General features: G+C 32.9%; 2 protein-coding genes across 3 annotated transcripts in view; one reads left to right on the top strand and one right to left on the bottom strand.

The window, feature by feature from the left end:
* The window catches only part of si:dkey-121a11.3 (uncharacterized protein KIAA1614), a 28,919-nt gene extending 22,466 nt beyond the window's left edge, over positions 1–6,453 (top strand). For both annotated transcript variants that reach the window (XM_051094798.1, XM_051094797.1), the window contains 2 exons: positions 2,146–2,318; positions 2,398–6,453. In XM_051094798.1, coding sequence (XP_050950755.1) covers positions 2,146–2,318; positions 2,398–2,591 — 367 coding nt within the window. In that variant the 3' untranslated portion in view covers positions 2,592–6,453. The remainder of the gene's footprint in view (positions 1–2,145; positions 2,319–2,397) is intronic.
* A 7,652-nt stretch (positions 6,454–14,105) lies between these two features.
* Positions 14,106–22,553, bottom strand: stx6 (syntaxin 6). The gene is made up of 8 exons (XM_051095270.1): positions 22,360–22,553; positions 19,427–19,595; positions 19,247–19,342; positions 19,108–19,170; positions 18,892–19,020; positions 18,664–18,770; positions 16,940–17,034; positions 14,106–16,437 (listed from the first exon to the last, which is right to left on the bottom strand). The coding sequence occupies exons 1-8, from the start codon at positions 22,392–22,394 to the stop codon at positions 16,361–16,363; spliced, it is 771 nt and encodes a 256-aa protein (XP_050951227.1). The 5' UTR covers positions 22,395–22,553; the 3' UTR covers positions 14,106–16,360.
* Positions 22,554–23,089: the final 536 nt, after the last annotated feature.

Genomic DNA, 23,089 nt, shown 5'->3' with positions numbered 1-23,089 from the left:
TCAGGCAGCTGTCGTGTTGTGCAACAGGATAAGTATTTTCCATTGACTGGGTCGGCTGCAGCAGCAGCAGCAGCAATAAAAAGACAGAGAAAGGGAGGGAGCGAGGGAAGATAAAAATAGAGGTGTGTGTGTCTGCCAAAGAAAGACATGGAATGCAGGGAATGATCACCCGTCTACATGCTGCTGCTATATTCAGCCTCTTGCGTGTGTTGCTAGACACTGCCCTTTAAGCGTGTGTGTTTGGGTTGTTCACAGTGCCAGAGAGTGTGTTTGTCGCCGGCGTTGTGATTCAATAGTGCCTGTAAGTGCTTGTTGTGTTTATGAGTGTGTGAATGTGTGTGTATAAGTGAAGGAGAGATAGCCAGAGAGGAATTCCAGCCCCAGTGACTGAAGAAGAGCTGCAGCTTACATCATCCTTCTCTAGAGCCAGTAAGAAAGCAGAGAGACGCTACAGAGAAGGGCTATAATTGGCCACTTGCTCCGATCTGACAGACAGGGAAAAAAACAAGCTGCAATACAAGGAGCAAACACTGTGATATGTCTGGGGACTGTCGTCATTTGACAATGGAAAAAATTACAAAATTTCACAGTTGAAAAAAAAAAATTCTCTATTCTATTCTATTCTATTCTATTCTATTCTATTCTATTCTATTCTATTCTATTCATGAAACTTTTATTACAGACTTAAGGCCCATATTTATTCTATTCTATTCTATTCTATTCTATTCTATTCTATTCTATCAATGAAACTTTTATTACAGACTTAAGGTCCAAATTTATTCTATTCTATTCTGTTCTTTTTTGTAAATATATTGTCATAATATAATCATGTGTTATAATATAATAATATGACAGTGCCTTATGATATATTATGTTCATTTATTTATTTATTTAAGTTCTGATTGTATCTTGTTTATTTAGCCTTCACGGTTAGCCTACACTGCTGTTATATTATATTATATTATATTATTAGTTTTCATAAAAAAATGTCATGTCATAAGACCCTTTTACTTATATAACATAATATAATATTATAAAACTACATGAGATCTGTTTATACAATATTCTTCTAAAATTATATTTTATTATATTACAAATATAATTATCTAATAATAAAAAATAAATGCTATACTTAATATGACATATTTAATATACAAATTTAAACATTTATAGATCTATAATTATAATTAAAAGTAAATAAATAAATATAATTTCAAAATATATCATAAGGCCCTTTTATAATATTATATAATACTACATGAGGGTGTCAGTTTATACAATACTCTTCAAAAATGATATCTTTTTATATTATAAATATAATTATCTAACAATAAAATAAATGTTATATATATATATATATATATATATATATATATATATATAATATACAATCGAAATGTATTAAATTAAAAATATGTTGCAAGGCCCTTTTATAATATAATATAATAATATAATATAATATAATATAATACATGAGGGTGTTTGTTTATACAATACTCCTCAAAAATGATATCTTATAAATATAATTATCTAATAATAAAAAAGCTCTACTTAAGTATAACATATTTAATATATAATCTAAATGTATTAAATTATATATTTCTAAATATATAATTATCATTTAAAGAAAATATATAAATATAATTTAAAAATATGTCATAAGGCCCTTTTAAAATATAATATACTATATAAATACTACACTTAATATATATAACATATTTAATATACAATTTTAATGTATTAAATTATATATTTATAAATATATATTTATAATTAAAAGTAAATATATAAATATATATTATAATATATTATTTTTAATATAATATAATATAATATAAAACTACTTGAGGGTTTAAATGTATTAAATGATATATTGATCAATTAAATTAAAATAAAATATCTACCTAGTAACCACACAATACATCCTAGAAAATGCATAGCAACACATTAAAAAGATTTCCAATGGCGCTTGCGTAGAGGTAGCAACTTTCACGGTCACCACTCAAATTTTTTATATAAAAAACTGCTTAAATAATATATTATAATTAGTAAAGACGTAACTCACCATATATAATCTGGCACTAAAATAATTCTTTTGCACTTTTGCAGTTTTTTTAAGTAGATAAATCTCTCATTGTGTTTTAGGGGTCTTCAGCGTGCCTTGAGTGTAGAGGACGTGGGGCGTCCCAGTGCGGTGCGTCCAGTGGGACGCGTGGCTCAGGCCTTCCCTGATGGCACCATCCTGCTAGAGCTCTCCAGACCCCCCAACGGCCCCTTTGGCTTTCTCATCTCACGAGGAAAAGGCAGGCCGGACTCAGGTGAGGGACCTCCCGCTCTCATTTGCATGCACTTCTGACATAGTTGGAGAGTTTAAGACTAACTTGCTTTATGTTTAAGGGGTGTACGTTGAAGAAATGGGCGACAGCAATATGGAGAAACTCTATGCGGGGCTGCTCGGGGTCGGGGACGAGATCTTAGAGGTGAACGGCGAGAAGGTGGCAGGACTCAGTCTGGATCTGGTGACCCGCTTAATGACTCAAAACAGCACGGCTTCGATCCGCGTGCTACGACACAGACGCCTACAACGCTAACTGAAGACAAGACTGCCAGAATCACATTTTGTTGCGGCCAGCGTAAACGAATAACGTCAGGCATGAGTTCGTGTAAATGGCAGTATTACGTTTTACCGACCTTTGGAGTTTTATCGCAATGATCACACAATGATCCATATTTAAGGGATAGTTACCCAAAAATTAAGTATTTTTTATACACTTCATTAAAGTCCAGATTTATTTTTGGGTGAATTCATCCCTGACGGCACAGTTATGGCTAAAAGACTGTTCACACCAAAAACAATAACTAAAACAATAATGACAAAACTTTCGGCGAGTTTAGCGTGGTAATATACATGGCTTAGTTCACTTCCAGAAAAAATTTTTCCTGATAATTTACTCACGCCCATGTCATCCTAATGTGTATGTCTTTCTTTCTTCAGTCAAAAAAGAAATTAAGGAAAACATTCCAGGAATTTCTCCATTTAGTGGAGGATCAGCGGCTTGAAGGTCCAAACTGCAGTTTCAAAGCAGCTTCAAAGAGCTCTACACGATCCCATCTGAGGAATAAGGGTCTTATCTACCAAAACGATTGGTCATTTTCTAAAAAAAAAAAAAAAAAATACAAATTGATATACTTTTTAACCACAAATGCTCATTTTGCACTAGCTCTGTGTCTACGACTTCTATACAGGTGGAGCTGGGGAGGTGGAGGGTTTCTGAAGGACGCTGCACCTGCTACAACAAGCACTAGCCAAGTTTTTGAATATTATTAATTCAATTTTAGAAATTTTATAATTTTAGAAATATAATTTATAAATTTGAATGTTGAGCAGCAAGCTCATTGGCTGCTGATACGACAAAAGCCAATCAGCAACCAGATCAGAATGATTTAGATCAGCCTGCGCCATCTAGAGTATTGTGACAGAACTTTGCATTTATCGTTATAGTTAACGCTATAGTTATTGTTTTTTGGTGTGAACGGGTATTAATTTTCAGCGGTACCTTGAAAAAATACGCTATTAAAGGTGTGGTCACATTAGCTAATCAGTGAAGTGATTATTGACACATTGGATTTTATCAGAAAATAGGCGTGATGTTTTTATTCACGAGCGACGCGAAAAAACATCCTGTGAGTGATCTAGAGCGATAACAGTAATGGTGTGTGCAAACCAAAAGCAAACATTCGCGGGAGTAGATTGCATACAAAATTAATGCAAAGATGCGAATTGGGCGACGCGATTGCCATTATTAAAAAATTTCAACTTGAGTGGGAAATTCGCATGCCGTATTGTCACGCAAAAACCAATCAGTGAAGAACTTACTGACAACCAAGACCAAACTTAATAAATGACATACAAAATCAATGCAAAGACGCAAATTGGGCAACGTGATTGCCGCGAACGTGCAATATTGTGACTTCTGCGCTAGTTGAAAAATTGCAACTTGAGTGGAAAATTTGCATGACGCATTGTCACGCATGCGATCAGAGAGGAAATTATTGACGCATCTGGTTGTATCAGAAAATGGAGGAAAGCATTATGCAATGATTTTATTTGCACAAATGATGCGAAAAACATCCTGCAAGAAACTTTTTCACCCTCACACGGAACTCTCAAACGAATTTAATTACTTGTGCGAGTAGATTACATACAAAATCAATGCGAAGACGCAAACTGGGTGACGTGATTGCCATAAATGTGCGATATCGCGTCTCCTGCGGTAGTTAAAAAAAAAGGTTAACTCGAGCGGAAAATTCACATTGTTGCGCAAGCCAGTCAGCGAAGAACTTATTGACACATCCGTGTATCAAAAAAATTAAGGAAAGCATTATGCAATGATTTTATTCACGTAAGTGACGTAAAAAAAACATCCTGTGAGGTACTTTTTTTGTCCTCATGCGAAACTCTCAATCGAATTCAATTATTTGTGCGAGTAGATTACATACAAAGTCAATGCAAAGAAGCAAATAGATGCAAATTTGTGCCGGACTATGAAAATTGACACGAATTGGGCTACACGATTGTCGCAAATGTATGATATTTACCTCAAACGCATCTGCGCAAGTAAAAAAATTTCAACTTGATAACAGTAATGGTGTGTGCAAACCAAAACCAAACTTAATTATTTGCGCAAATAAATTACATACAAAATCAATGCAAATACGCGAATTGGGCGACCTGATTGCCACGAACGTGCAATATTGCGACTTCTGCGCTAGTTGAAAAATTTCAACTCGAGCCGAAAATTGAGAGAAGAACTTATGAATGCGTTCGGTTGTATCAGAAAATGGAGGAAAGCATTATGCAATGATTTTACTCACGCAAGTGATGCGAAAAACATCCTGCAAGAAACGTTTTCGCCCTCACATGAAACTCTCAATCGAATTTAATTATTTGTGCGAGTAGATTACATACTAAGTCAATGCAAAGAGGCAAATAGATGCAAACTCACACTGAACTATGAGAATGACGTGATCATTACAAATGTGCGATATTCACCTTAATTGCATCTTCTGTGCAAGTTGAAAAATTTCAGCTTCAGTGGGAAATTCGTATGGCGCGTTGTTGCGCAAGCCAATCAGTAAAGAGCTTAGTGAAAAACATCCTGCAAGGAACTTTTTTGCCCTCACACAAAACTCTCAAATGAATTTAATTATTTGTGTGAGTAGATTACATACAAAGTCAATGCAAAGAAGCAAATAGATGCAAATTCGCCTATGAGAATGACGCAAATTGGGCAAAAGCGAATGCTGCGAATGTGCGATATTTACCTCAATTCTGTCTTCCGTGCAAGTTGAAAAATTTCAACTTGAGCGTAAAGTTACATTACATGTTGCGCAAGCCAGTTAACGAAGAATTTATTAACACGTCCAGTTTGATACATCCAGTTGTATCAGAAACTGTAGGAAACCAGCATGTGATGATTTTATTCACGAAAAACATCCTGTGAGTAATCTAGAGCGATAGCATTATAACACAGCATTATGTTTTGTGCACAACGAAAGCAAATATAATTATTCACCCAAGTAGATTACATACAAAGGCAATGCAAAGACTCGAACAGATATGAACTGGGAAGGCAATTACCATGACTGAGTGATGTATTTCAACTTGAGCGGGAAATTCACATGAAGCATTGTTGTGCAAGCCAGTCAGCAAAGAGCTTACTGACACTCCTGGGTGTATCAGAAAATGTAGGAAAGCATTACGCTATGATTTTATTTGCACGAGTGACGTTAAAAACATCCTGCGAGAACGTTTTTCGTCCTCACACAAAACTCTCAATCACACACGGTCCAACTGTAATGGCTGATTTTAGCGAATTTCGCCAAATGGTGTTAAATGTGACCACACCTTGAGACACATTCATTGGCTCGTTTTTTGCCAGAATGGTACTATCGTTACAACAGAATATTATATCTGTATCAATCGTGTATGAAGGACAAGGATAGTTTGTGTACTGAAAGTTAAACTCAAGTGTTATTGCAATGAAGGATGGTCTAAATGCATTTGCCAAAAAGACCAATGAACATCAGTGTTTATCTTTCATCCAGCTTCTTCATTGTTTCTGCATTCGGTTCTAGTACAAAACCTTCTCCATGCTGCTGACAAGTACACAGATCTATATCGTACACGGTCAAAAGAGGTTTATATACTCTCTTAGAACGTGCTGCAGTTGCATTGATCATCAGCTCTAAATGCTCTTTAGTAAATTGATTGGATATTTCTCCATGAGCCAGCACTTTGTTATGCCTCTACAGTGCAGTCTGACACCATTAGCGTGCTGTCCTGAAGGATATCAGTATTACGGTACGTGCAACGCAAAAACCTACCAACCTAATGTATTTTGTTACATTTATTTATATGTGTTCCTATGAAATAAAACAACTGGCTTTTGAGGGATGGCTTGGGTTTTTTTCCTCTTTATATATTGGATATATTTTTTGAAGAATGTTGGAAATGGCCATTTTTTATATGGCTTTTTTTTTTTTTTTAAACACAGTGTTTTTAAAACATATGCTAAAGTAAAAGTAAAAATAATTACAAATAAAAAAAAAAAAAAAAACATTTTTGCATCCCATGCCCTGCTTTTAGTTTTTCTGTGTAAACGTGCTAAAAGTTTGTCTTTCACTGTTGCATTAAAAAACCCTGTGCTCAAGTTTGAAGTAGTTAACATTTAAAAACAACAAAAACTCGCAATTGTGATATAAACTTGCAATTGTGTGTAATAAAGTCAGAACTGCAAGATATAAACACAATTCTGACATTTTTTCTTAGAATTGTAAGTTAAGTCAGAACTGTGTGATATAAATTTGTAATTGCATGTTATAAAGTCAGAATTGTGTGATAAAAACGTGCAATTGCATGTTATATAAGTATGAATTGTTAGATATAAACAATTCTGTTTTTTTCTCAGAATTTCGAGTCAAGTCAGAATTGTGTGATATAAACTTGCAATTGCAAGTTATAAAGTCAGAATTGCGAGACAAACTTGCATTTCTCAGAAACAGTTCTCAGAATTGCAAGATAAAAATGTACAATTCTGATTTTTTTTTTAGAATTGCAAGTTAAGTCAGAATTGTGACACAAATTCACAATTGCGAGTTATTGCGAGATATAAACTCATGATTCTGACTTTTTTTCCTTAGAATTGCTTGATATAAACTTGCAATTGCGTGTTAGTCAGAATTGCAAGGTATAAACACAATTCTGCCTTTTTTCTCGGAATTGCATGATAAGAACTCACAATTGTGAGAAATAATCAGAATTGCGAGATAAAACCGTGCAATTCTAACTTTTTTCTCAGAATTATGAGTTAAATCAGAATTACATTATATGAACTTGCAATTGCATGTTATATGAGTCTGAATTGTGAGATATAAACAATTCTGGCATTTTTCTCAGAATTGCGAGTTAAGTTAGAATTATGTGATATAAACTCGCAATTGCGAGTTATAAAGTCAGAATTGCTAGACAAACTTACATTTCTCAGAAACAGTTCTCAGAATTGCGATATAAAAATGTGTTATATGAGTCTGAATTGTGAGATATAAACATTGGCTTTTTTTGTCAGAATTGCAAGTTAAGTCAGAATTGTGTGACGAACTTGCATTTCTCAGAAATAGTCACAATTCTGAGAAATAAAGTCAGAATTGTAAGATAAAAACGTACAATTCTGACTTTTTTCTCAGAATTGTGATTGAAGTCAGAATTGCATGATAAAAACTTGCAATTGCACGTTATATAAGTCTGAATTGTGAGACATAAACTTGCATTTCTCAGAAACAGTTCTCAGAATTGCAAAATAAAAATGTACAATTCTGACTTTTTTTTCAGAATTGCGAGTTAAGTCAGAATTGCATTATATAAACTTGCAATTGTGAGTTATAAAGGCAGAATTGCATGATAAAAACTCGCAATTGCATGTTATATGAGTCTGAATTGTGAGATATAAACAATTCTGGCTTTTTTCTCAGAATTGCGAGTTAAGTCAGAATTGTCTAACATAAACACAACTGCGAGTTATAGAGTGAGAATTCTGAGATAAACTCACGATTCTGACTTTTTTTCTCAGAATTGCTTGATATAAACTTGCAATTGTGTGTTAGTCAGAATTATGAGGTATAAACACAGTTCTGCCTTTTTTTTTCTCAGAACTGCGTGATATCTCACAACTGTGAGGAATAGTCAAAATTACGAGATGAAAACTTGAAATTCTAACTTTTTTCTCAGAATTACGAGTCAGAATTGCATTACATAAACTCACAACTGCAAGTTATAGTCAGAATAGTCTGAGTTTGTCAGAATTGCAAGTTTTGTCAGGATTGCGTGACAAACTTACAATCACAAGTTATAAAGTCAGAATTGCATGATACAAACTCACAATTCTGAGTTTTTTCTCAGAATTGCATGATGTAAACTTAAAATTGTTATAAAGTCAGAATTGTGAGATGTAAACTTGCAGTTCTGAGGAAAAAAAGTCACAACTGTGAGATAAATTTGTAATTCTGAGGAAAAAAAAAATCAGAATTTTGAGTTTATCTTGTAGTTCTGACTTTATTTCTCAGAATTGTGAGGTGATATCCCACAATTCTGACTTAATTCTCACTTACATCTCACAAATCTGAGGAAAAAAGTCAGAACTGTAACTTTGTATCTCAATTCTGCGAATGAAGTCAGAATAGTGAGATCAACAGCTTTTTAATCTTTTATTCAGTGGCAGAAACTGGCTTCCATACTAAACATATCTTTGACCGTTGCGCTCATATATTTTTAAAAACACGGTGCTCTAAAAACATCAAGCTAATGTTAAAACAAGTTCAGCTTCAAAAAACGAGTCTCGACACCTTGTGTATTTTTCCCATTATATGTTTTTAAACGCAAACGTGTGTTCTGTATGAACGACCACTAAGAGTGCAGGATTGGGGGTTTCAATGACAAAACGACATGTGGGAAGATCTTACAGACGTGTTTGAGGGTCTTGGATGCTCCAGCTGTCAGGGTGAGGTAAACGTGAGGCACGTGCGCTGGCCAATAATCTCGCCTGTCCTCCTCTATTGATTAGACAATGATTGATTCCATCCTGGTCACGACATTCAAAACACACACACAAAAACACACGAAACAATCAAATCAAGCACTTTTTAACTCAGAACGCATACAAAACTAATAAAAAGCAAGCTGCTCCTTCTCATTCATGTCGTTATAGATGCTTATACGCATTTACAGGCGTCAGCTTTAAGCAATTATACCCTTCATTACCCAATATTCATAGCAGTGTCACTGATGACTGGAAGAAAAGCTTGCGATTGTCTGTGGGAGCTGTTTAAAGAACTCTGGGTAGGTTTATAGTCATTTTGTACGCTTGTAAACGTGATAGCTGCTCTCAAGTGCGGGTTCATGTTGTGTTTGTGTTGTGTGTAGCGATGCTAATGAGCTCAGCTGGCGGAGAAGTGCGTCTCGTCCCCACCCCCACCTCCACCTCCCCACGGGTACGAGAGCTCAGCTGTCCCCTCCACTTACTGCGGGATAAAGGAGCCCAACGCGGAACCTGCATCCTGCACCTGCTGCCTCCCGCCACACACACACACACACTCATGGTCTTTCTAAATCCGTCATTTGAAGCACTCCAGCTATGCGCAGCCAATTTTAGCTACAAATATCACCACTAATTTGAGCCAAACATTAGAGTTAATGTACTACCACTCTCCTTGGTGTTCAAATAAAGACTGCAGTAAATAGTTTACTACATATGACAAAAATATTAGTATTAATTCAATATTTAAAAATACAATAAAATATTAAACGTATGAATGCTGCAGTTTTAATCCTATAATGCTACATAAATATATACAATACTGATATTATTAATATAAGACATATTAAAAGAACAATAATAATAATAATCACAATATATATAATATGCAAAATTATAATAATATTAAATATTACAGCATTATGATTATTATTATGTGAAACATAATAATATTAAACATGATATATGACATAAAAAAATCTAAAAGATTTAAAAATATATATCCTGACATTTTTATAGAAATAAATGAATGTATATATTCATTAAATATAATTTATTGTTAAATAATAAAAAATAATAACAAACGTATGTTTTGTAACTTTTAAAACCATGTAAATTATTTTAATACATATAAATTACACAAAATAAAAAATGAAATGAACACATTTTCATAATATATTTTACAAGTTTTTATATAAATAAATTATAAGTTGTTTTAAATTGAATTCATTTTATATTTTCACATCAACATATATTATTATATATTATATTATTATATTATTTTATGCATATTTAAAATTTAAACACTATGCAAAAATAATTCAATATTCACTTCAGTGTACTACATACATGTAAATATTTAACATATTAACATATTGTATGTGAGTTCATTCTATATATATATATGTATATATAGAGGTCCTACAATATGCTAAAAATTAATAATCATAATATATAAAAATATACAAAAATGTTATATAACAAAATATATTGTTGCTTATTATTTAAATATTAAATAATATGGAAACATAAAAATAATTAATCATTAAAATTATTATTATTATTATTTTTTATAAATGAGCAGTATGTATTTAACACCACATTTGCCAAAAATATTGTATTAAATATTTATATTATTATGATCATTTATCATTTTAGTATAATAATGCTAAAACATGCAAGTAGGTCATATAATAGGATCAATTACATATTTATAATTTCATATTATAATAAAAAATATATAAATTCATATTCATAATAGTAAAATAAGTAATATTCACAATTTAGTCCACAAATAAAATGCAAAAAACAATTATAATATATAAAACATCAATAAAAATATACGCAATACAGTAATATATAATATATCTTTTTATTTATTTTATCTAAATAAATATCTTTTATTTATGTATTGAAATATTAAATAATATGCAAATATAAAAATAAAATATCAATGATATAATATTAATTACAACACAATTATTATAGCAGTACATATTAAGCAGTACATATTTATTTTATTATAATAATTATAATATTCATTTTATTATATTCACATTTTATTAACATTATTAACATTTGTGACCCTGGACCACAAAACCGGTCATATGGGTAAATTGTTTGAAACTGAGATTTATACATCATCTGAATACATTTGTTAGGATATGACAATATTTGCGAAAATCTGGAATCTGAGGATGCAAAAAAATCTAAATATTGAAAAAAAAGTTGTCCAGAAGACATTCTAAGTTTTGATATATTTATGGTAGTAAATGTACAAAATATCTTCATGGAACATGATCTTTAATTAATATCCTAATTATTTTTGGCATAAAAGAAGAATCGATCATTTTTACCCATACAATGTATTTTTGGCTATTGCTACAAATATACCCGTGCTACTTATGTCTGGTTTTGTGGTCCAGGGTCACATTTTATTTTATTTTTTTTTAATCTCAATGTAAGGGATGCTTGAATACCGCTATAGGTTCCGGTCCCGATGTTTTGGTTGTGTGGAGTTCAGTGCTGTGTGTGGGACTCAGGTGTTGATCTCTAATCATTACTGGCCCAGACAAAAGAGGGAGGAAGGGGAAGGCAGAGGAGAAAGACGCCACCTGTCATAAGATCAGGGTGAACGACCCCTCTCTTGCCTCTATGGGACGCTCCATCCTGCCTGCAGGATTAGAGGATCAATAGAGAGCAACGCTCACCATCAACCACAATCGTCAATGCTGATATTCTGATCCAACAGCCTGACAACACAACCAGTAAAACACAACATCGATCAGAGGACGTTTCAGGATCAATACAAATTAAGCTCTATAAATGTTTCTCTTTAGACTGTACAAAAAAACTAATTAAATGAACAAAACTTGTATAATAAACTTTGTGTTATTAATAAATAGACAGGAATTCAATCCAACACCATTTTTCAATTTTATATTTTTAATGGGGCTCAGAGTTTCACACAGTGACAAACTGAGGGGTTGTGGGTACATGGGGAGGTTTGACAGAGTTTTTTGAGGGATGAGGAGAAACAATAAGGGGTAAAGAAAAAAAATACCTGCATTCTCTTCAGGAGCAAACAAACATCTTAAACCAACACGTACAACTGGAATTCACACAGTCAGGAAGAACAGCGTTTATGAGTCTGTTCACTACCTTGATCTCTCCGCTCCGTCACTGCGACTCAACGACAGTGACGTAATTGTGCAATTGTGTCATTTTATTTGTATCGTAAAATTGCATAATCGATTACATACTTCGAACCAATCAGAGCTGAACTACTGCATCATGCGACCGAGAGCAGTAAGAATCAGCTGAACACTATTATATGGGCCGACAGAAATGTGTGAGAGATTAAAAAAAAAAAAAAACACTGCAATTTCCCTGTATTCCTCCTCATGCTTTTAAAAAAAAAAAAAAAAAAGACAAGTGTGACTTGAAAACAGAAAGTCTGAAGATGCTGAAGGGTAAATCACACAAAGTCTGTTAAAAACATGTCCAGATCATAGTTCACATTTAAAAACAAAAAACAAAAAAAACATTTGTTTTGCCTATAAAAAAAAAAAAAAATTGCACTTTTTTGCATTTTGATGTTATTTTCATGATTAAGCTTACTTTTTTATGGCCAATTAACAATTCTGATTACTGTAATGTGAAAAAAGTATATTAAACTACAAGAAAAAATACAAAATATTTGATGTATTACATCGTATTTATTTCAAATGAAATGAAGTAAAAAATTAGAATTCTGAGAAACCACTTTACATTTATGCGGAAAAAAAAATTAATGGTGAGATTTTAACCGCCAATTCTGAGAAAAAAGTCAGAATTGTGAGATCTCAATTGGCAATTCTAAGAAATAATGTCGCATTTGTGCGAAAAATAGAATTGCGAGAGTTCAACTGCCAATTCTGGGAAAAAAAGAATTGCGAGATTTCAACTGTTAATTCTGAGCAAAAAAGAATTGCGAGATTTCAAATGGCAATTCTGGGCAAAAAAGAATTGCGAGATTTCAAATGGCAATTCTGGGAAAAAAAGAATTGTGAGATTTCAACTGTTAATTCTGAGCAAAAAAGAATTGCGAGATTTCAAATGGCAATTCTGGGCAAAAAAGAATTGCGAGATTTCAAATGGCAATTCTGGGAAAAAAAGAATTGTGAGATTTCAACTGGTAATTCTGAGAAATAAAGTCACATTTGTGCGAAAAAAGAATTGCAAGATTTCAACTGTTAATTCTGGGCAAAAAAGAATTGCAAGATTTCAAATGGCAATTCTGGGAAAAATAGAATTGCGAGATTTCAACTGGCAATTCTGAGAAATAATGTCACGTTTGTGCGAAAAAAAGAATTGCAAGATTTCAACTGCCAATTCTGGGAAAAAAAGAATTGCGAGATTTCAACTGTTAATTCTGAGCAAAAAAGAATTGCGAGATTTCAAATGGCAATTTCAAATGGCAATTCTGGGAAAAAAAAGAATTGTGAGATTTCAAAAAGAAATAAAGTCACATTTGTGCGAAAAAAAGAATTTCAAATTTCAACTGTTAATTCTGGGCAAAAAAGAAAAATTTCAAATGGCAATTCTGGGAAAAATAGAATTGCGAGATTTCAACTGGCAATTCTGAGAAATAATGTCACGTTTGTGCGAAAAAAAGAATTGCAAGATTTCAACTGCCAATTCTGGGAAAAAAAGAATTGCGAGATTTCAACTGGTAATTCTGAGCAAAAAAGAATTGCGAGATTTCAAATAGCAATTCTGGGAAAAAAAAGAATTGCAAGATTTCATCTGGTAATTCTGAGAAATATCACATTTGTGCGAAAAAAGAATTGCAAGATTTCAACTGTTAATTCTGAGCAAAAAAGAATTGCGAGATTTCATCTGGTAATTCTGAGAAATATCACATTTGTGCGAAAAAAGAATTGCAAGATTTCAACTGTTAATTCTGAGCAAAAAAGAATTGCGAGATTTCAAATAGCAATTCTGGGAAAAAAAGAATTGCGAGATTTCATCTGGTAATTCTGAGAAATATCACATTTGTGCGAAAAAAAGAATTGCAAGATTTCAACTGGCAATTTTGAGAAAGTTGCAATTCTGAGCAAAAAACGTCAGAATTATGAGATAAAAACTCGCAATTACTTTTTCTTTTTTATTTAATGGTGGAAACAGTAAAAAAAAAAAAAAAGGCTTATTTTCATACACAAAATACAATTTCACATTTTTTTCTTTCGATTTTGGGGTGAAATATTACATTTCTTCGTGTGATTCACCCGAATAATATTATTAAAAGAACAAACACACAAAAACAATACAAATATCCAGTAAGATAAATGTACTCATGTTTTCACAGAATATGTAGTGTTGTGTTGTCAAAAGACAACAAATACAATGATTTTCATATTAGTGACTGCTGCTTCATACGTTTCCATTTGACTTAGCAGTGGAAATAAACCGGCAAACCAACAGTTTGCGAAAATATGTGTGCTAAATACTGGATGAACATCCTCACTAAACTGTTTAAGAATGCAAAATGCAACCTTAAGTTGTGTCACGAGTGCCTGGCTTTCTAAAATGAAAAGTAACTTCACCCTCATCTGTGCTAAGGCACTGGCTACATAGTGACCTATAACTATAACGAATAGTTCACAAAGAATTTTAATTTCCTGAAAGTTTACTGACTGTCAGGCCATCCAAGATGTTAAATGATGGACTATTATGACGTTTTTATCAGCTGTTTGGACTCTCATTCTGACGGCACCCATTCACTGCAAAGCGATGTAATGCTAAATTTCTCCAAATCTGTTCTGACGAAAAAACAAACTCATCTATATCTTGAATGGCCAGAGTTCATTTTCAGCCAGTTTTCATTTTTTGCTAAACTATTTCTTTAACCATTAGCTGTCAAATGTAGCATTTATACTAAAAAATACATTTGGTCCAAAACTTCACTTCCATCGGAAGTGATCCGTTTTCAGACTTTCTACAGATTATTAACCAATTGTCACGCAATTCACATACTTAATGCTTACTAAAGCACGTTTTGTTAATATTCAAATTGTTAAGCTATTTTGAGACTTTCAGGCAGTTATCCAGAGCACTTAACATCAACGTTTCCATTAAAACCCAATTCCAGTCAGTTTAAAAAAACAAACCGCAGTGCGTGTGAATAAATCTCACTAGTAACTGATTATCAATAACTCAAAAGTAAAAAAAGTAAACAAAGCACACAGAAATAAACACTTTGACAGTAAATAACTAATTCGCATTAGTATGATCAGTAACATACCCGCTTAAACAGTATCTGGTTTGTTAACCTCCAGTGTTTTAGTAACTTAGTAGTTAGTGTTGATTATTTACAGTGGTCTAAACCGACTATTAAAGCAGCGCACAGGAAATAACGTCGGCAATATTTTCTAGTAGCACTTGATTTTTCTTTTTTAGCTGTTTGAAGGAATAGCTCACCCAAAAATGAAAATTACCTCATGATTTAATCAGCATCAAACCATCCTAGGTGTATATGACTTTCTTATTTCAGACGAATACAATCAGAGTTATATTAAAAATTTCATCTTCCAAGCTTTATAATGGAAGTGAATGGGTGTTTGAGATTTTGAAGCCCAATGAAGTGCATCCATCCATCACAAAAAGCACTCCACACAGCTCCTGATGATAAATAAAGGCCTTCTGAAGGGAATCAATGGTTTTGTGTAAGAAAAATATCCTTGTTTAAAACTTTATAATCTGTTTGGCATCAGAAGGCCTTTATGAATCCTTTTTATGATGGATGGATGCACTTTATTGGACTTCAAAATCTCAACAGCCATTCACTGCCATTATAAAGCTTGGAAGAGCCAGGACATTTTTTAATATAACTCTGACTGTATTCGGCCGAAAGAAAAAAGTCATATACATCTAGGATGGCTTTGGGGTGAATGCATCATGGGGTCATTTTCATTTTTGGGTGAGTTATCCCTTTAAATTTTAAAAGTCATGGTCCATTTGAAAGAAATGATTTACCCTGGATTACGACACAACTCGTACGAAATGATTCAGACCGTTTGTGAAAAAACAGCCCTTGCTTTTACCCACCACGTTACCCATTTGTTTTCAGTCTGGGTTGTTGAAGAGAGCAAAAAGGTACAAAGCAGCAGCGTAACACGTGTAATAGACTAAAGAAGGGGAAAATGTTTTGTTTCTCTCCCAAGCACCTTTGCTGGAGTGACCGTTCACAGGCGGGAGAGCTGTAGCTGCTGAGGACGGAGGAGTGCTGTTCACAGAACAATGAAGAGAATGATCACAACAAACAGGATGGCCAGAAGAATGCCGATAGCACACCACTGTCGCCGATCTGCAGAGTCAAGAGAGAATATAACAGGTTAAATTACTCATACTTAGGTTAAACTGTTTTTAACAGCTAATCCATACAGTCATAGAGGTTTTATGGTGAAGGCAGAACTAAAAGTTTCCCCACAAGGTTCAGGAGAAGTTCATATTTAAGTCTTGGTCTATCACCCAAGCGTTCCTTTGAAAAGGGCCGGAAGTTTGACTTCCTGTTCATGTTTGGCTCATAAGCCAATCACCTTTCGTTTCAACAGGAAGTCAAAGGGGTAGTAAACAGAGTGCCAACTTTATGAATCATGACAAGTTTTTGCTTTACATAAAAGCAGTCAGCATAACGTTCTTTCAAAAATATTTTAAATGTGCTGTTAAAAGGAAATACTTCAAGTGTCAAATATGAAGAAGGTTTCAGCTTTAATGAGTGCTGAAAGATTTTCAGATTGATTTAACGGCATTTTAACCACGTGGGACTGTAAATGAAGCACGTGCTCTTCTGCTGCAGTGTTACTAACCGCTGGTCATGTGAGAAACCTTAGCTAGTTTCTTCATGACGTTATCCAGTCTGGACTGAGTGCTGTCCATCTCGTGTGAAAAATCATCCAGCATTCTGAAAAAAGACAGACACACACACAATTGTTTCAGAATGTTTAGAGGTCTGTTAACTCACCCCGCACTGACTAGACAAACTGTCAGGATTTTCTTTCTGTTACTTTGAGCTCTGGATTGTAGGCAATGCGAAAAATTATAATACAATTATATAAAAGAATAATTTTAAAATAATTTTAAATTACTATAATTTTAAAATAAAAAATAAATTTAAAATAATTTTAAATTACTTATTAAAATAATAAAACAATTATTAATTATTATTATTTATTGTTGTTTTTTATAGTACTAATATATATGCAGTTATTATTACATAATTTTAAACTTTTTAAAATTTTATATATATATACACTTTTTTCAAAATGTACATGTTATGGTTTGTTATTAATAAAAAAGAAGAATAATAAATATATTAAAAATAATAAAATTGTTTTTTAAAATCATTCTAGAAATATCTTAAACTAAATATTTGATGTAAATTATGTGTAAGCACTAATATACGTGCAGGTTGTGATTCTGGTGTGTAATAAAAAAATTATATTATGTTTACATTATAATTTTACACACACACAATTATGTATAAACAACATATAAATGATAAATGACTTTTTTTCAAAATTGTCGCGTTCTGATTTGTAATTAATAAAAAATTATCAATTATTATAAATTTATACGATAAAATTTATATATATATATATATATATATAAAATACACACACAAATTCAACATAAGTAACTTTTTTAAATTATTTTTAAAATTGGTCAAATTATTTTAAAAATAATTAAAAATTGACGTGTTCTGGTTTGTAATTAATAAAAATTAATAATAAATATATTAATAATTATCAAATTGCTTTTTAAAATCATTCTAGAAATATCTTACATTAAAAATGTTACATAAATTATGTATAAGTACTAATATATATGAAGTTTGTGATTCTGGTTTGTAATAAAAAAATGAATAAACAAATTATGTATATATATATATATATATATATATAGGTAGATAGATAGATAGATAGATAGATAGATAGATAGATATAGATAAAAACATTTTATAAATATAGCAATTATATACACTTTCGAATTATATAATATTAAACAAATAATTATCTATAAATTATATGTATATACTTTTTTTCAAAACTGACATGTGTTCTGGTTTGTAATTAATAAAAACTGAATAACAAATATATGAATAATACATAGAAATTATTATTCAAAAATATATACACAGAAATTATTAATCAAAAATTAGATTAGAATTTAAAAAGTTAAAAATTATAAATAAATCCACGCATATATATATATATATATATATATATAAAACAATTATGTATAAATTTATATAAAATACAAATGATATAAATACTACATATAGAATTCTTCAAATTATTTGTAATTTTAAACTAATAATTATCTATTAATTATATGTATATTTCTAGTATTAAAAACATACATACAAATATTTAATCACATGTTATTTTAAATATATGTATGTGAAAATATGTACATATCTAAATCTATATCTATCATCTAACTTCATTAACAAAAAATGATAATTATTATAATTAATGATAACATACACAAAGATTTCCTACCTAACTCCACCCATTTCAAAGTGACTTACACAGCTTGCTCATCCAGCTCTTGGCCAATCCTTTGGGACATGTTCTTCAAGACGCCAATAGTTCCCGACACCAACTCCAGCTGCTCATCCTGCTGTTCTGCTATGAGCTGCCATGCAGACATACAATAAAACACACTGTCCTGATAAGTGCTCATAAATATGGTAACAATATACTGATCATGTGATAATCACCTGTTAACTGCAATATGAACTGCTTTATTGACATACCTGCTGCTGGGTCTGTTGTTCCTCAATGAACTGTGAGTTTGCTGTCTGCAGCTCTCGGTCCAGTCTAGTGTACTTGTCAGCACTGGGTTGCCAGATTGGGCCACGAGACCCATCACCACCCATTAAAGTCTAATACGAGATCATAAACTGTCATGAGATGATACACAGACTGTCAAATCATAATCTGGCTCCTGCTTTCACAGTTTAATTACAAACCTGTCGATTTTTTTTCTCAGACACCGTAATGGCCATCGGACTAGTCATGTGGTCTTTCATCTCCTGTGAAATGTAAATCGATTAGAGATATTCACATGACATAGGTGAACATGTGTTTAAGTCTCTCAAATCTGCTCACCCTGACTGTTTGCCTTGTGCTAGTGATGAAAGCTTTTCTCTTGGCCAGCTCCATCGCATCGAGATTGAACTTCTTTGGATTAGCCTCCACAATACTTGCACACAAGGTTAAGGCTACAACGAATACACAACCTAAACCATGTCAAGTCTAAACATAGGCCGTTAAAAACAAAAGGATATTGATGGTCTCATCCAAGTCCTCCAAGTCCCATTCAATGGACCTCAAACTGTTCCTCAGCTCATTGGTGGTCCAGTCCACCTCCTCCTTGCTGGCTCCACCCGAGTCCTGTAGCAGCTCCATCCATCTCTGATGAAGCCCCTGAGCTGTGTTGACAGCCTTCTGCACCTCTCTGATGAAAGGCAATCAATTAAACCTCTTTATAAAGTGAGGAACCCAAGAGTAGCTGAACAATGACAATGCAAATATTATGCCTGAAAAATACTACAGTATAACAGAGCACTTTTCGCACCATGATAATACCCTAATTTTGGACACGTAACATGGTACAGTGATGGTATCACATGAAAATCTTATGGTACTTTGATTTATACCATGGCATTCACATGACATTGCAAGGTACTTCCAAGTATACCATGATACTTGTTCAAACAGCATTATAATTAAATGTTTCTGGACATGTACAATGATACTTTGACTTATACCATGGTATTAATGTGGCACACCAAGGTACTTTGACTTATGCCAAGGTATTAATGTGACATGCAAAGGTACTTTCAAAACATTATACCATGTCCAAAAATGTGGTAATTCCATGTTTTCTGAAACCATGGTACCATGGTATAGTGATGGTATCACATGGAAATACCATGTTATTTTGACTTGTACCATATAGTGCCATTTACATGGCACTCCATTGTACTTCAAAGTATACCACGGTACATCAAAAAAGCATGAAAATTCCATGTTTTTTGGACATGTACCAAGGTACAGTAATTGTATCACATGGAAATACCATGGTATTTTGACTTGTACTATAGTATTTGCATTACACTACAATGTACTTCAGAGTACACCACAGTACATGTTCAAAAAAGCATGAAAATTCCATGTTTTTAGACATGTACCATGATACAGTATAAAAATACTATGGTACTTTGATTTATACCATGGTATTCACATAAGATTCCAATGTACTTCCAAGTATACCATGGTACATGATCAAAGACCATGATAATTCTATGTTTTTGGACATGTACCATAGTATTAATTTCAAATATACCATGGTACATTGATGGTATCACATGGAAATACCATGGAATTTTGACTTGTACCATAGCATTTACATGGCACTCCAAGGTACTTCCAAGTATACCATGGTAAATGTTCAAAAATCATGATAATTCCATGTTTTTGGACATGGTAATTTGTCCAAACCATGGTAATTTGACTTTTACAATGGTATTAATGTGGCACGCCAAGATACTTTTAAATATACCATGGTACAGGTCCAAAAATGTGGTAATTCCATGTTTTTGGACATTTAACATGGTACTTCGACTTACACCATGGTATTAATGTGGCACCTACCATGGTACAGTGATGGTATCACATGGAAATACCATGGTACTTTGATTTATACCATGGTATTCACATGATATTCCAAGATATTTCCAAATATACCATGGTATTTGTTTAAAAAACATGATATTTCCAAGTTTTTGGACATGTACCATAGTACTTTGACTTATACCAAGGTATTAATGTGGCACACCAAGGTACTTTCAAACATACCATGGTACAGGATGAAAAATATGGTAATTCTATGGTTTTGCTCACCTACCATGATACAGATGGTATCACATGGAAATACCACGGTACTTTGATTTACACCATGGTATTCACATGATATTCCAAGGTACTTCCAAGTATACCAAAGAACATAACCATGATAATTCTATTCTTCTGGACATGTACCATGGTACTTTGACTTAGACCATGATATTAATTTCAAATATACTATGGTACACACTGAAATACCACAGCCAATAAAATAGCCCTTTTTATTTATATCATGTTATTCACATGACATTTCAAGGTACTTTCAAGTATACCATGGTACATGTTCAAAAAGCATGACAGTTCCATGTTTTTGGACACGTACCATGGTACTTTAACTTATACCATGGTATTAATGTGGCATGCCAAAATACTTTAAAATATATCATGGTACAGGTCCAAAAATGTGGTAATTCCATGTTTATGGATACCTAACATGGTACAGCGATTGTATTACATGGAAATATCATGGTATTTACATGACATTCCAAAGATACCACGGTTCATGTTCAAAAAGCATGATAATTCCATGTTTTTGGACATGGACCATGGTACTTTAACTTATACCATGGTATTAATTTTAAATATACCATGGTACAGGTCCAAAAATGTGGTAATGCCACGAATAAATACAGTAATGGTATCGTATCGTGACTTGTACCATAATACGTTTACATGGCACTCCAATCTACCTCCAAGTATACTATGGCACATGTTCAAAAAGTGTGATAATTCCATGTTTTTGGACATGTACCATGGTACTTTGACTTATACCATGGTATTAAAGTTGTACTCCAAGGTACTTTCAAATATATCATGGTACCGGTCCAAATACTCGGTGATTACATGTTTTTGGACATGTATCATGGTACACTGCTGATATCACTCGGAAATAGCATGGTACTTTTAATTTACCGTAGTACTTACACGGCACTCCAAGGTACTTCCATGGTACATGTCCAAAAATCATGGAACATATTTGTAAGAGTAATACATCAAAGAGCAGATGTCTAGTAACACACAACAATAGGACTTGAAAGGAAAACGACATAGATATCGATTACTGGCATGATATAATGGTGGGAAAATCGATAATAGCGGTTGCCATGGCAACATGATACCGATCTCGCTGAAACAGCTGTTTTAAACGACTTTGCGTAGCGACAAACGACCCCCCAAAGCGTTCACACGCACTGCTAACGTTGGTAAAAAGACAAGTTTAATCACAAGATCAAAACTTTGAGCTAACAATTCGCTTTTTACTAAATCGTTATCCGATAGTCGCCCACAGGCAGCGACCTAAACAATAAACTCACCCTTTTACTACGAAAAACGGATCTTCCATCGACATTTTGGTGCTCAGATGAGTCGACTCGTGTACGACAATCTCATGCTCCTGATCGCGGCTGGTTTTGCTTTTCTTAAACAAAGGAGAGCGCTTAGTGTGTTGTTTACATGTGGGACGGAGCCCGGATCCGCTCAGCGGCCATTGCTCGGCGGAATCACATCCGGGTCCTTGGGCGTCTAGACACACACGCACACGCTTCCCGGTAAACAAACAGCAGCGTGCTCTGCGTGGGTTGTTTTGGTTTGTTGCAGTAAAAGAACAAAGCAATGTTGCCGTAGGTGGCACAGATATGTTCGAATGTGTATAAAAACAAGACTGCAGTTATGAGCACAAAAAGGGGTAAAGAGTTATTAGCCTGTTTAATTCAGATACTACTATATAAATGTAATAATGTAGTTAAACATATAAAAACACCACTATATTATCCCAGGCAATATTGCTTTATTCTGTTATAAGTGAATAATGCTATAGTATATTATATACTGTTATGGTACATTATATTATTATTATGGTATATTTCTTTCTATATTACATACTACTGCTGGATAGATATATACACACACACACAGCATCACAGACAATATTACTTTAATTACTTTAATTTAATTATTATTAGATACTGATATAATATACATTTTACTATAAGAATAAGAATAATAATTGTTGTCGTGTTTTAATAATTAAAAAAAATAATTTAT

This window comes from Labeo rohita, chromosome 22, assembly GCF_022985175.1.
Source record: "Labeo rohita strain BAU-BD-2019 chromosome 22, IGBB_LRoh.1.0, whole genome shotgun sequence".
In the NCBI taxonomy this organism is placed as follows: Eukaryota; Metazoa; Chordata; class Actinopteri; order Cypriniformes; family Cyprinidae; genus Labeo; species Labeo rohita.
The sequence above is the reverse complement of the archived record's forward strand: the minus strand, read 5'-3'. Positions and strand labels throughout refer to the sequence as shown.

What these genes read in the sequence shown, in the direction of transcription:
- stx6 (XM_051095270.1), bottom strand. Translation starts at nt 22,394, where the DNA reads ATGTCGATGGAAGATCCGTTTTTCGTAGTAAAAGG. An exon ending in AACAACAGACCCAGCAGCAG is followed by an intron (nt 18,771 to 18,891) that starts GTATGTCAATAA and finishes TCTGCATGGCAG; the next exon opens with CTCATAGCAGAACAGCAGGA. An exon ending in GGTTTCTCACATGACCAGCG is followed by an intron (nt 16,438 to 16,939) that starts GTTAGTAACACT and finishes TTGACTCTGCAG; the next exon opens with ATCGGCGACAGTGGTGTGCT.